This window comes from Tamandua tetradactyla, chromosome 11, assembly GCF_023851605.1.
Source record: "Tamandua tetradactyla isolate mTamTet1 chromosome 11, mTamTet1.pri, whole genome shotgun sequence".
NCBI lineage: Eukaryota > Metazoa > Chordata > Mammalia > Pilosa > Myrmecophagidae > Tamandua > Tamandua tetradactyla.
Window position 1 is genome coordinate 64,163,845 of NC_135337.1, and position 15,475 is coordinate 64,179,319.

General features: G+C 41.6%; 1 protein-coding gene and 1 long non-coding RNA gene across 3 annotated transcripts in view; both read left to right on the forward strand.

Moving 5' to 3' along the window:
* LOC143649552 (uncharacterized) overlaps window positions 1-13,833 on the forward strand; it is a 39,713-nt gene extending 25,880 nt beyond the window's left edge. For both annotated transcript variants that reach the window (XR_013159098.1, XR_013159099.1), the window contains 5 exons: window positions 2,401-2,455; window positions 4,718-4,762; window positions 6,515-6,608; window positions 7,284-7,351; window positions 13,586-13,833. This is a non-coding gene — a long non-coding RNA (uncharacterized LOC143649552). The remainder of the gene's footprint in view (window positions 1-2,400; window positions 2,456-4,717; window positions 4,763-6,514; window positions 6,609-7,283; window positions 7,352-13,585) is intronic.
* A 1,189-nt stretch (window positions 13,834-15,022) lies between these two features.
* Window positions 15,023-15,475, forward strand: part of SLC22A3 (solute carrier family 22 member 3) — a 113,273-nt gene continuing 112,820 nt past the window's right edge. The window contains exon 1 of the mRNA XM_077120776.1: window positions 15,023-15,436. Coding sequence (XP_076976891.1) covers window positions 15,023-15,436 — 414 coding nt within the window. The remainder of the gene's footprint in view (window positions 15,437-15,475) is intronic.

Here is a 15,475-nt window from a genome sequence, read left to right on the forward strand (position 1 = left end):
AGGAATGACTTCGTGAAGTGACTAGATGAATTAACCTTAAGGACAGTATGTTGAATGAAATGTCAGAAACAAGAAGACAAATATTATCATGCCTCACTCACATGGACTAACTATAATAGATAAACTCAGAGAATTGGAGTTGAGAGGCTGGGTTATCAGGCTGGGGCCTATTGTAAAGGTTTCTAGACTGGAAGGTGTTACAGCAGTCACATCTAACCTGGACTTGTAGCTGTTATTTTAAAATTCTGAGTTAATGAACTATTTGTGTATAATCTCTTCATTCCCTGAAACTTTAAATATTTGTGTGACACCCGAGACTCCGAGTTAGAGCTCTGAAGCTATGAAAGTCAGCATTACTCTATCAGCAACTGTTTAAAAATTTCAAAAAGTGATCAGACATCAATTAGAGATATGAATGAAGCTGACCTGGTTAGGACCAAGATGAAACAGAATACAGGGTAAAGGATGATATTGTCCATATCTTAAAACTTCAACGTCTGTGTGAGACCAAAAGGAGAAATGTTCATTTGATGCAAAATTTATATTTTAGGTAGTGCATTATCTAATTTAATTCATATGGTCGGTTTATTTTAACCCTGTAATTACATGGACTCTTGAATAGGGCATGACTCCTTGTTGGTTTGTACAGGTTAGTGTGATGTCCCAATACATCCCAGAGTAATTTGAGCAGAGAATAAAAAAAGTATTTTCAAAGTCCTCTTGGACAACTGAGAGGAAAGGAGGAAATATTCAACTTTCTGATCTGGGGAATTCCTGATATTCTTGCAAGCAGTGGGAACAACTAATTCAATAGGCTAAGCCCTCGATCTTGGGGTTCAACCTTATGAAACTAATTCCTGCAATGGAGAGGCTAAGCCTACTTATAACTATGCCTAAGAATCACCCCAGAGAATACTTTTGTTGCTCAGATGTGGCCTCTCTCTTTAAAACAATTTGGCAGGTGAACTCATTGCCCTCCCCCTTATGTAGGACATGATTCCCAGGGGTCTAAATCTCCTTAGCAATGTAGGACAGAACTCCTGGGATGAGCCAGGACCTGGCATCATGGGATTAAGAAATCCTTCTTGACCAAAGGAGGAAGAGAGAAATGAGACAAAATAAAGTTTCAGTGACTGAGAGATTTCAAACACAGTCAAGAGTTTATCCTCAAAGTTATTCTTATGCATTACATAGATATCCCCTTTTATGGTGCACTGGAGTGGCTAGAGGGAAGTATCTGAAACTATTGAACTGTGTTCCACTAGCCTTGTTTTCTTGAAGAAGATTGTATAACTATATAGCTTTTACAATGTAATCATGTGATTTTGAAAACCTTGTGTCTGATGTTCCTTTTATCCAGGGTATGGGCATGTGAATAAAAAAATGAGGAAAAATAAACAGATAAATAATAAGAGGGATAAGGGATAAAAAAATTGGGTAGATTGAAATATTAGGATTCAATGAGAGGGAGGGGAAAGGGGTATGGGACGTATGAGTTTTTCTATTTATGTCTTTTTCTGGAGTGATGCAAATGTTCTAAAAATGATCATGGTGATGAATACGCGACTATGTGATGATATTGTGAGACATTAATTGTATACTGTGTATGGACTGTATGTGTGTGAATATTTCTCAATAAAAATATATATTTTAAAAAAAGATATACTATTAATCTTATCATTTAAAGCTTGTTGCTTAAAATCGTTCAGTGCTTCTATCCTTAGGATAACGTTTTCTAGGTCTAATGAAGGCAGAAATACTGCGGGTAGGTGATTGTTTCAATGAATTACTGATCAGACCCATTGAGCTTTCAATAATGGTAGATTTGCTCCTGATGGTAAAGTTTTATGAATACTTCCTTGAGCCCAAAATAATCCTAAATTGCATCTGCCTATCCAACCTGGAGGCAACTGGGACCATAAGTTGGGGCACATAACCATTGAGTTCTCCTGGAGCTACCCAGCAAACATCAGGTCTATTAACCCAGTCTGTCCAAAACCAGGCACTTTCCTGTAGTATTTGGCTTGGTGGCATTGCTCTGGAGCCAGCCAGCCATCTGCCTTTCAGTGAAGTGCCTTATATCGTTGGGAATGGTTCCACTGTTCCCAAAAGAGAGGGGCTGCCTGGCTTAATCTGCGGTACCCAGAGGTTAGCCATACCACATCAACCCAAAGCTGTAAATGTCCCTCTTTTTCTCTAACAGTTGGATGCTCCCCCTCACTGCCCATCCGTTTTGTATGTTCAATGGCTCTTTGCTCTTCTATACTATAAGAAAAGGAAATTTGATGTCCTGGGGTTTCTGAATTCATTGACCATTTCTTTGGATCTGTTATGTTTATGGTATCCAGAATTCTTTTTTGTTCTCACATTTTTTAAATTAATGTTCTTTGTTTCTTCCAGTTAGCTCCTTGGGGAGGCGATATCTACAAGGGTGACCTGGAAACACCAGACATAGGTAATTAATTGGCCACAAACCCAACACTCTGATTGATTCATAGAAGCTGCATAGAAGGGTGCCCATTGTGAAAAAAATTACTGTTTGATAATATGTCAATTCCTTGGGCTGTATTTTAGCAGTCAATCTGTTCGCTATAAGTGAAGGCATTCCACTCTTTATGTAACACACGTGTTTATACTTAAAGGTACTCAGATAAAAATAAATGTTCTAATATTTACCACTTCTTATCTGTTTTCCTGAAGAGGTATTTTAAATTTTCTAGGGGCTTGCATTGATATCTGCCTGCCAGAAGTTTGTCAGTTTCCTCTCCTTCTTTGGAGTGTCTGCAATTAGTTTCTCAGTATTTGTGCTGTAAAGGAGTCTAGGAGAGAAAAGCTGATTGGGGGTGCTATTTTTACCCTACTCTGGTGTAGCCATGGTTTCACTACCTCTAATTTGACAGAGGAGTAAGCCATTAATAAAATTTCATAGGAATTTTCCATTTTGGTTCCAACTAGTCTGTTAGATGTGGATTTTTTCATTTTTTAAAAGATCTCAGTCTCTGGGTGTTTGGGTTTGCTAAAGCTGCCAGAAGGCAATATACCAGAGACGGGTTGGCTTTACAAAGGGTGTCTGCTAGGTTATACATTTATAGTCTAAGGCCATCACAATGTCCAAACTAAGGCATCAACAAGAGGATACCTTCATTGCAGAAAGGCTGATGGTACCCGGGACTCCTCTGTCACAGGGTAAGGCTCCTGGTGACAACTGCTGGTCCTCTCCTGGAGTGATTTCAAAAATGGCTCTCTCATTTCCTGTGAGTTCTTCTGGCTTCTCCTGGGCCATTTTCTTTTGGAGTGCTCTCTCTCTATGAGTTCTCTTAAAGGACTCCTGTAAAGGATTAAAGCCCACCTTGAATTGCCTGTGTCACATCTCTAAGGAAATAACCTAATCAAAAGGTCCTACCCACAATAGATCTGCACCCACAAGATGCATTAGAAGACTTTGGCTTTTATGGGTGCACAACAATTTCACACCAGCACACCAGGCTTAAAGTGATGTAAGAGACCGCATATAGGAAGAGAGAGTTGACTCCAGGCATAGTGGTGAATTGCCTCTAATGTAGCCCCTACTGACTAAACACATCTCTTAGTTTCTAACTCTTGGATTTGTTCAGTCCAGGCATACATACCACCTTGTTTTAGGAATGGTATCCCATATGCCATTTCAAATGGGCCCAAAAGTTGCCAGCTTCTGGGTGTTTCTCTTACCCACCTCAGAACCACCAGGAGTACCTTGTCCCATGAGAGATTAGTCTCTTGGCAGAGGTTACCTACTTCCTTCTTCAGGCTATGAGTCATCTTTTCTGTTTCCCCAGTAGATTGTGGTCTTCAAGGCGTGTGTAATTTCCAATGTGTGCTTGGTGCTCCCGACATTTCTTGTGAAATTTTTTATGTAAAAAGCCCACCATTATCACTTTGTATTGGAATTGGGAGTCCAAACCATGGGATTATTTCTTCAGGAGTGTTAGTTACTTCTGAGGTTCACTCTGCCCTGCATGGAAAGGCCACCACCACCCATCCTGTAAATGGACTACAAATACAAAAAGATGTTTGTAATTTCCACCTGCTTTTGGCATGATGCTAAAGTCTGTTTGCCAGTCCTCACCTGGTGTTGTGCCCCTGGCTTGCACTCCTTTTAAATGGGTAGAGGCCCAGGTTTGGGATTGGTTTTTAGTGCAAGTTAAATAGTTTTGTGTTATTTTCTGAATGGTTTCTTGCATCTTGGGCCCTATAATTTTTCAGCTGCTGTTACATGGCATCTCTTTCATAATGAGCACTTTGATGTAAACAAGTAAAAACTCTTTCTATTAAGTATTCAGGAAGAATTATCACATCTTTATTATAAATCCATCCTTACTCTGTTTTTCTTGTGTGGACTATTTGAGAAGTAACATCTATTTCTTTTAATTCAAAGCTCCAGTCTTGTGTTCTCAATAAATCATAGGCTGAATACTGAGAGGAAAAGTTTGTTAGGTTTATATCTGGTATCAAAGAAAGTAACAACAACGAGGATGGAAGTTTAAAAGTTTGGCTGCTGCTCTTGCTTCTGGATCTGCTGTTCAATAATTTTGTAGAGTCCTCTTCTCCTTTCTGATAACTGTAGCGATATATTATGGTGATCTCTGTAGGCAAAATCACTGCTTCTAATAGGGGTAAGATTACATTTACATGTTTAATTTCTTTTTTACTAGATGTTAAGAGTCCTCTTTCTTTCTAGGTGGCTCCATGAAAATGAACTACGTTAAAAGCACCATTAGAGTTTGTATGTATGTTTATTCATTGTATTCCCAGATATAAAGCTCTGGTGTGTGCAATAAATTCTGCTTATTGTGAGGACCCCTGCTGAAAGGGCCCCACTGTCCACGACTGTTTGTAGACTTACCACTGCTTATTGGCTTTTCAAAGTCCTCTCTCCATGAGGCTGCTTCCAAACTATACCTCAATGTCTAGATTTTCTAAATGTTAATCAACTAAACCTAGGGGGCTGGAGTAGACTTCATCAATTATTTGTATACAGTTGTGCATAGGTTCCCCTTCCCCATTTGGAAGTAAGGTAGCTGGGTTTAAACTAGTAGCAGCTTTTACAGAGATATTAGGATTATCTAGTAGATTAGCTTGATATCTACCTAACAGTCCAGCAGTGAGCCAACATCTGCACTTCTGTTCTAACAAAGACAGGGCATAATGTGGCATGTGCACAATGGTGGGCTGTGCTAAAGTAAATTTTTCAGCTTCTTTGAGAACGTCACAGGTGGCTGCTATAGACCTTAGGCACTCTGGCCATCCTTGGATAGAACTGTCTAACTATTTAGAAAAATAGGCCACAGGATGTCTGGCATTTTCTACTTTTTGAATAAGCCGTCCTGGGGGTTTCTTTCCTGATTCTAAATCATATTGAGGCCAGACTGTGGTACAGAAGTAATCTATTTTTGTTTGTTTTCTTCATAGGCTCATAACTAAAATCTTTCCAACTTTTCAAAATACAGCCCAAAGTGTTATATTTAGGAAAACTATTTGAATTAGAATTTCCCATTTTAAAGAATTTTTGCAATCTGTAAACAGTTAGGAACGACTGAACAATAAAAATACAGGAACACACCAACTAAAAAATTTAAACATATGCTTAACACTCTATTTAAATAACATATCAATTAATAACTAGACTGAACACACCAATTAACAATTAAACAGACATTAAACACTATATATAAGTAACACAACAGCTGACAATTAAAGAGGCATTAAGCACTTATTGTAGCTAAGTAACATACCAGTGAACAATCAGGCAGGCATACTAATTTCATTGAATACTAATTGCTGTTGGATTACTTATTTTCCAGAAGTGTAGTGAATAGTCAGACTCAGGGCAAGGTCTTAAACCCTGTACGGAATGGTACCCAGAAAACAGAAAGGGGTAGAGGTTGGAGCAAGGTAGATTGTTCTGGAAGCAGGGCCAGGACCTCCTACCCAGGTCCGGGGGCCTTGAACTGCTGAACTGAATTCCTGATCCACTTCTGAGCCTGATGGCCCACTCACCCAGCCAGATGTTCAGACTTGGAACCGGAAACTGTTTCTCTCTTTGAAGCTTTTTAAGGCACAGAGGGTGTGGAGTGCCGGCAGAACAGAGAAAACCCCAGTTGCTGGGCCCCTAGACTGAAGAACACAAAGGCTGGATCACTGTGTTTACCTGTCCCACCAGGGCCCCAGGACGTCAGGCAGTAGGCGTCTGGCTTCTTAGGACCTTTAGTCTCACCAGAGTTGTCAAATTGTTGCTGATCCAAAGTGGTGGGTTCAGTGATAAGTTCAAATGACCCATAAAGGTACCAGTGAGGGTTTTCACAAACACAAGATGAAAGCTGTATAGTATTCAGTTGTTATCAAAGATCAAGGCAACTGATTACAGTTCAATGATTTCAGGTATTTCCTTCTGGCTATTCTATTCCACCAGAAGGCAAAACTAAATATTTACATAATGATTCAATAGTCATAAAAATGTGTTAAATCTGACTTCTAGGAAGATGGCAGAGCAGGATAGATTGAATTCACCCCTGTGCTGTGGAACAAGATAAGGGCCGGGGAGAGAATGACCGGAACTGCCGTCCTTGGGGGTGAGTAATCGAAGAGGGAGTCCAGGGTGTTTGGGGAGGAGAAAGGCAGGGGGATCATGATGAGGAGAGCGAGGTGGGCAGGATCAGCCATGCTGGGGGCACATGGTGGTGTGTGGGGACCTGCAGATTGGAGGGAACTGACCATCCCTCCTCTTCAGCCTGCCCCAGCTGTGGCTGGGAAACCTCCCCAGGTGGCTCTGCAGCTGGGAGTGCCCCCTGGGAGCCCAGGGCTGGGCCTGGCTGACTGCCAAGAAGAGCCGCACCCCAGGCACTGGGAGCAGTCACAAACAGCCTTCCCATGGGGCATGGTGTGTGGCATATCGGGCAGGTGCTGGGTGCTGTGGGTGGGCTGATCCTCCCTGGGCGCTGGTTGGCTCCTCCATCCCCCTGCCTTGCACACCATCTCTCCAGACCGCAGCTGCAGTTGGGAGGGGCAAGCCTGAGGGAGAAGGTGCCTCAGGAGCACTCCCTGCTGGTGAGAAGCGGTGAATGCAAGCAGGCAGACTTCCTATTGGCATAGATTTTTTTAAAATATTTTTTTCTATAAATGTATTTTTTGCTAGCAGTATTGTCATTTTGTATTTTATTTTTAATTTATATATTTTATTTGATTTTCAATTTATTTTATTTTACTAACTTATCTTTTTAAAATTATTATTTTCTCTTCCTCCTGAGGGCACCAGTCTGAGTTCATTTCCAATATATCTTCGGGTGTCCCCTTCTGACTTTGGGGCCTACTACTGGTAAGATGTGATTTATTTGTTGTTTTTCATACTTTTATTATATATTTATTTATTTATTTATTTATTATTTTTATTCATTTATTTATTTATTTACTTACTTACTTATTTTTTTTAGGGTGCATGGGCCAGCAATTGAGCCTGGTCTCTTGTGTGGTAGGTAGGCATTTCACCATTTAAGTACACATGTACCCCTGCCAGGTTGGAAAGAAAACCTTCAACAGAATACCAAGTAAATGCAAAACTTAAGATGAATGAAGGATACCAACCTGCAAAATAACCTAATTAAAATAATCAAATGCCCCAATACAACAGAAAATCACGTGAAGCATGTGAATTTCCAAGCAGAAATGGTCCAACCAAATGACCAAGAATTCTTTATTCAGTCACGCTGTCCTTAAAAATTGAGGGAGAGACTAAAATCTTCAAAGACAAAGACTGAGAGAACTAGTCAACAAGAGTTCTGCCCTATAAGAAATACTAAGGGAGTACTGTCAGTTGGAAAAAAGACAGGAGAAGGAGGTCCGGAGGTGGGCACAGAATTGAAGAATATCAATGGTAATTTAAAGGACAAAAAGAGAAGGAGAGAAAAGAATATGTATCTCCGACAAATAAAAATTTAAGGATAAGATGGTTGATTCAAGAACTGCTTTTACAGAACACCTTTGAATGTTAATGGACTAAACTCATCAATTAAAACACACAGATTAGAAAAATGGATCAAAAAATACAATCCATCTATGTACTGTTTACATCTTAGACCCAAGGACACAATTAGATTGAAAGTGAAAGGATGGAAAAAGATCTTCTGTGCAAGCTGTAACCAAAAGAAAGCAGGAGTAGCTATACTAATATCAAATAAAATTGAGTTTGAATGTAAAGATGTCCTAAGAGACAGGGAAGGATACTACATATTAATAACAGGAACAATTCACCAAGAAATAACAATCATAAATGTTGATGCTCCCAATCAAGGAGCTCCAAAGTCTATGAGGCAAACATTGGCAAAACTGAAGGGAGCAACAGATGTTTCAACAGCAATAGTAAGAGACTTCAAGGGCGGGCCACAGTGGCTCAGCAGGCAAGAAGGCTTGCCTGCCATGCCTGAGGACCTGGGTTCGATTCCCAGTGCCTGCCCATGTAAAAAAAAAAAGACTTCAATATACCACTCTCTACTATAGATAGAATGACCAGACAGAGGATCAACAAGGCAATAGAGACCTTAAACAATGTGATAAATGAACTAGACCTAATAGACATATATAGAGCATTACACCTCAAGACACCAGGATATATATTCTTCTCTAGTGCACATGGAACATTCTCCAAATGGATCATATGCTTACTTTATAAATCAAATTTATAAATTTAATAGGATTGAAATTATCCAAAGCACTTTCCTTGGCCACAACATAATGCAGCTGGAAATTAATAATCACCCAAAAAAATCAGAGCTTCCACAAATATATGAAGGCCAAACAGCACACTCTTAAACAATCAGTGGGTCAGAGAAGAAATGGTTAGAGAAATCAGTAACTATATGGAGACACATGATAATGAGAATACAACATATCAGAATGGGATGTGGCAAAGGAAGTGCTGAGAGAAAAATTTAATATGCTAAATGCCTGTATTAAAAAACAAGAATGAGCAAAAATCAAGGACTTAACCATTCATGAGGAGAATTTAGAGAAAGAATAGCAAACTAACTCCAAAACAAATAAAAGAAGAGAAACAACAAAGAATAAAGCAAAAATAAATGAACCAGAGAAAAAAAAATAGAAATAATCAACAAAACTGAAAGTTGGTTCTTTGAGAAAATCAATAAAATTGATGGACACTTAGCTAGACTAACAAAGAGAAAAAGAGAGAGGATGCAAATAAACAAAGTCAGAATGAGAGAAGTGTCATTACCATGGATCCTGAAGAAATTTTAAAAATCAGAAGAGAATACTATGAGCCACTACATGCCAACAAACTAGAAAACTTGGATGAAATGGCCAATTCCTAGAAACACGCGAATGACCTATACTGACTCGAGAAGAAATAGAAGATCTCAACAAACCAATTACAAGTAAAGGTATTCAATCAGTCATCAAAAATCTTCCCACAAAGGAAAGCCCAGGATCAGATGGCTTCACAGGGAAATTTTATCGAACATTCCAAAAAGAACCAACACCAATCCTGCTCAACCCTTTCAAAAAATTGAGGAAAAAGAAACACTACCTAACTCATTTTAGGAAGTTAACATCACTCTAATACCAAAAACTGGGTAAAGGTACAAGAAAAGAAAACTACAGACCGATCTCCCTAATGAACATAGATGCAAAAATTCTTAGCAGAATACTAGTAAATTGAATACAATAATACATTAAAAGAATTATACATCACGACCAAGTGAGGTTTATACAGGAATGCAAGGGTGGTTCAACCCAAGAAAATTAATCAACGTAATACAGCACATTAACAAATCAAAAAGCAAAAATAACATGATCATATTGCTTGATGCTGAGAAAAACATTAGACAAAATTCAGTACCCTTTACTGAAAAAACATTTCAAAACGTAGAATCAAAGAAAACACTCTCAGTATCATAAAGGGCATATATGAAAAACCCATAGCCAGCATGATACTTAATGGTGAGAGACTGAAAACATTTCCCCCTAAGATCAGGGACAAGACAAGGATACCCGATGTCATCACTATTATTCAACATTGTACTACAAGTCCTAGCTGGAGCAATTAGAGAGGAGAAAGAAAGAAAAGGCATCCAAATAGGAAAGGAAGAAGTAAAACTTTCATTATTTGCAGATGACATGATCCTATACTTGGAGAGCTCTGAGAAACTACAACAGAGGTACTTGAGCTAATAAACAAATTCAGCAAAGTGGCGGGATATAAGATTAATGTACAAAAATCAGTAATGTTTCTTACTTGTATAAGAAGTAATGACCTATCTGAGGGGACAAGTAAGGAAAAAATTCCATTCAAAGCGACCAAAAGAATCAGGTATTTAGGAATAAGCTTAACCAGGGATGTCAAGGACTTATACACAGAAAATGACAAAACATTGCTAAAATAAATAAAAATGACCTAAATAGATGAAAAGGCATCCCATGTGCATGGATAGTAGGAAGGTAGAATGTTGTTAAGATGTCAGTTCTACCCAAATTGATCTATAGATTGAATGCAATACCAATCAATATTCTAACAACTTACTTTGAAGACTTAGAAAAACTACTATCAAATTTATTTGGAAGAAAAAGAGACTCAAAATAGCTAAAGATATCCTAAAAGAAAAGGAAAGTGGAAGGACTATCACTTCCTGACCTTAAACCTTACTATAAAACCACAGTGGTCAAAACAGTAAGGTACTGGCAGAAAGATAAAAGTGTTGACCAATGGAATCAAATCCAGAGTGCGGTGATAGACTACCAAATCTATGGACAGTTCATTTTTGATAAGGCTCCCAAATCCACTGATCTGGGACAGAAAAGTCTTTTCAATAAATGGACATGGGAGAACTGGATATCAACAGCCAAAAGAATGAAAGAGGACCCCTACCTTACACCCTACACAAGAAGTAATTCAAAATGGATTAATGACCTAAATGTAAGACAAGTACCATAAAACTTCTAGAAGAAAATACAGGAAACACGTTCAAGATCTAGCAATAGGTGGTAGCTTCTTAAATTTTAAACCTAAAGCACAAGCAGTGAAAGAAAAAGTAGACAAATGGGAACTTCTAAAGATCAAGGGCTTCTGTGCCTCAAAGGATTTCGTCAAAAAGTGAAGTGGCAGACAGCTCAATGGGAGAAAATATTTGGAAACCACATATTGGATAAAGGCTTGACATCTTTGAACACAAAGAAATTATACAGCTCAAAAACAAAAGAACAAACAGCCCAAGTATAGAAAAGGCAGAGGGTATGAATAGACACTTTTCTGAAGAGCAAATACAGATGGCTAAAAGCACATGAAGAGATGCTCATTTTCATTAGCTATAAGGGAAATGCAAATTAAGATGACAATGAGATATCACTTCACACCTCTAAGAATGGCTGCTATTAAACAAACAGAAAACTATAGATGTTGGTGATGTTGTGGAGAAATTGGAACACTTATTCATTCCTGGTGGGAATATATAATGGTGCTGCCATTGTGGAAGACAGTTTGGTGATTCCTTGGAGAAGACTGAGTTACCCTATGACCTGGCAATACCCATATTCAGTATACACCCAGAAGAGCTGAGGGCAGTGACACAAACAGCCGTTTGCACACCGATGCTCATAGCAGTACTATTTACAATTTCCCAGAAATGGAAACTATCCAAATACCCATCAACAGACAAGTAGATAAACAAAATATGGTATATACATACAATGGTATATACGTACAGTGCAGCAGTAAGATGAAATGAGGTCCTGAAGTATATGACAATGAGGATGAACCTTGAGGACATAATGCTGAGTGAAATAATTCAGACATAAAAAGATAGATACTGCATGATTCTGCTAGTATGACTCAGTAAAGACCAATGAAAATTGTCTAAAATTGAGAGTGCTGCTGATTGTACAACAGGTGAGGATGCTGTAAGACATGGTTTGTTTATTTTGGACATTATCCATGATGCCTGTTCTAGTTTGCTAGCTGCCAGAATGTGATATACCAGAAATGGAACAGCTTTTAAAATGGGGAATTTATTAAGCTGCTAGTTTACAGTTCTAAGACCATGAAAATGTCCCAATTACAGCAAGTCTATAAAAATGTCCAAATTAAGGCACCAAAGGTTACCTTCATTATAGAAACGCTGATGAAGTTCAGGTTTTCTCTCTCTAACTGGACAGACACGTGGCAAACATGGTGATATCTGCTAACTTTTTCGCCAGGCTTCTTTTTCCCCAGGAGCATTTTCCTTCTTCATCTCCAAAGGTCTCTCTCTGGCTGCGTGGGCTCTCGTGGTTCTCATACTCTCTTGTCATTTTCAAGCTTTCTCTAAAATGCTTCCTCTTTTAAAGGATTCCAGTTAACTAATCAAGACCAACCTGGAATAGGTGGAGTCACATCTCCCTCTAATCCAAGGTTAATACCCACAGTTGGGTGAGTCACATCTCTGTGGAAATAATCTAATCAAGTTTCTAATCTATAGGACTGAATAGGGATTAAAAGAAACAACTGCCTCCACAAGATGGAATCAGGATTAAAATATTGCTTTTCTAGGGTGCATAATCCTTTCAAACCAGCACAATGCCCAATAGATGGAGGGAGCTGAAGGGTACAATGACTGAGAAGCAGAATAGCGGACTGTGATACATGTACATATGATGGAATATGGTGTGGCCACAAAAAAAGAAGGATGTTGAGAGGTATGCAATAAAACCTGGGGACAAAGTGCTGTGCAAAATAAGCCAGAAACAAAAGAACAAATATGCTAAGGCCTCTTTCAGAAAATACTTATAAGAAAATTGGAGCCTAAATTATAAGCCCTTATAGAAGACACACTTAGTCTGAAGTTGTAAATATATTTCCGGATGCTGAGACACTGAGCTATATGTGTTATCAGCTGATATTTCCCTGGGACTTTGAGTAACTCTGTGATACCTGAGACGTAGAGATGGAGTGCTGCAGCCCTGAAGGTTAGCACAGCTATATAAAAAACTGTTAAAGTGATCGAAGAGGAGATCAGTTTAAAATGAACTTTGGCTGGGTCTAAGGTAAATCAGAATACAGGGTAAAAGCTGACAGTGTATGTCCTCTAGACCTTTGCCTACTGCATGGGGCAAAGGGCAGAAAGGCTTATGATGTCTACAACCTAGATTTTCTGTAGCACATAATCTAAATTAACCTGTCTGGATAGCCCATTTGAATGACCTGAATTCTGGCGTCCAGAGTGGGAATGAGGCCTTGTAGTTCTGTGTAGTTGGTGTAATGCTGGGACACATCTCAGACTGTGGTGGGCTGGTAATTGGGAGGTGTTGGTAGAGACCCTTGAGGGTCTGAAGGGGAAAATATATATATGGAACTACTGAACTTTCTCATTTGAGAAGCCCCAGGTACCCTCTCAACCAGTGGAGACTCCCAGGAAAATAGGCCAGGTCCGTGATTTTAAGACTTGCTCTTATGAAACTTGTTTCTGTGGGAGACAAGTAAGACTCCCCATGGCAAGTCCTAGGAGTTGCCTCAAGGAAGCCTCTCTTATTGCTTAGATGTGGACTATCTCTCTTTTTCTCTCTCTAGGCCCAACTCTGCAAGGAAAGTCATTGCCGTCCCTCACTGTGTGGAACATGACGCTGCAGGGCTGCTTCCTGGCAGCGTGGGGCATGGCTCCCAGGATGAATATGGGACATGACATCAGGGGTGAAGGTCTTCCTGGCAGCGTGGGGCATGGCTCCCAGGATGAATATCCCTGCCACCCTGGGATCAACAACACTTTCCGGACCAAGGAGAGGAAAAGAGGTGTAATAAAATAAGACATCAGTGGCCAAGAGCGATCAAGCAGAGTTGAGAAGCTATTCTGGAGGAACTCTTATACTAGGTTCAGTTAGATAGTGCTGATTGCCATGGTTGGCTAAACCCCAACCAGCATTACTCCTGCTGACTCTTGATAACACCTAGGGTTGGAAGTGAGACTCTATAAACGTTCTATGTACCAAGTTTGCTTTCCTGGAACCTATGATTCCCAGAGGGTTCCTAGGTCAGATAAATCCTGACACCAGGGGAACCAGCCTCTCCAAGATTTTCAATTAATTACGCCCCCCTATCCTTTAGTGTCATCACCCCTTCTCACCATGAAAAAGTCAGAAAGGGTATTGCCCAAAGATCCCTATAGATTAGGAGAAGGAGGAGGCATGGGTGCAAGAGAGCACAGGATTTCGCAAACGAGTATGACTGCTGAATCACTATACTGATATTCTTTCTGGCTTTGGGTGGTTAGGAGCAGCTAGAAGGAAAAATCTGAGATGACCAAATAGAAGCCAAGGACAAACTCTGGGATCTTGTTCTGTAACTACTTGTTGAAGTGTGCTTTGAAAATTAATTGCTTTTCTCTTCATAGCTTTCTATATGCTATATTTTACAATAAAAAAAATGTTTTAAAAAATGTGTTAAATCCTAACTTCTTGGGGCCACCTCCAGGCTGCCTTCCCGACCCGGACAGATCGAATCAAAGACGCAGAGAGGAGCTGGGCCACCCTGGAACTTTCTCCTCTGGAACCCGGCGGGGCGCCAGATTGCAGAAGAGGCTGCTGGCAGGAACCAAATGGAGCTGCGCGCCAGGCCTGAGACTGTGCCCGTCACTCGCAGTCCCGGGCACGGTCCCTGGCGCGCCGGTGGGCGTCCGAAGCGGTCCAAGGCGGCCGGGTGCAGGAGGTGGCGCGCAGCCGGGGGGCGCCGGCGGAGGGGTGGGAGGGCCGAGGACGCCAGAGCCTAGTGGGGCGGCCGGCAGCGCGGCCCTGGGCATGGTGCCAAGGTTTGGGAGGTAGGTGTGGGCGGGAGAGGAGGGGCTGGCCAAGAAGAGGCTGAGGAGCCTCGGGGTCACTGCGAGGCCCGGCGGCAAACGGAGCTGGCGCGTCTTCGGGACGCTCCCGCTGCGGCTTGGAAAGTTGGCGCCCAGGCGAGCCGGCCGGGGCCGGCGGAGCGCGCGGGCCGCGCGGGGCGCAGGATCCCGGCCGCACCATGCCCACCTTCGACGAGGCGCTGCGCAAGGCGGGCGAGTTCGGGCGCTTCCAGCGGCGCGTGTTCCTGCTGCTGTGCCTCACGGGCGTCACCTTCGCCTTCCTCTTCGTCGGCGTGGTCTTCCTGGGCACCAGGCCCGAGCGCTTCTGGTGCCGCGGGCCGAGCGCCGCCGAGCTGGCGGAGCGCTGCGGCTGGAGCGCCGACGAGGAGTGGAACCGCACGGCGCCCCCGGGGCCCCGCGGCCACGGCCGCTGCGAGCGCTACCTCCTCGAGGCGGCCAACGCCAGCGCAGCCGTCCCGGGCGCGCTTGGCTGCTCCGATCCGCTCGCCGCCTTCCCCAATCGCTCCGCGCCGCTCGTGGCCTGCCGGGGCGGCTGGAGGTACGCGCAGTCCCACTCCACCATCATTAGCGAGGTAAGCGGGCGCCGTCCGGGGGGACGTGCAGGCGCTGGG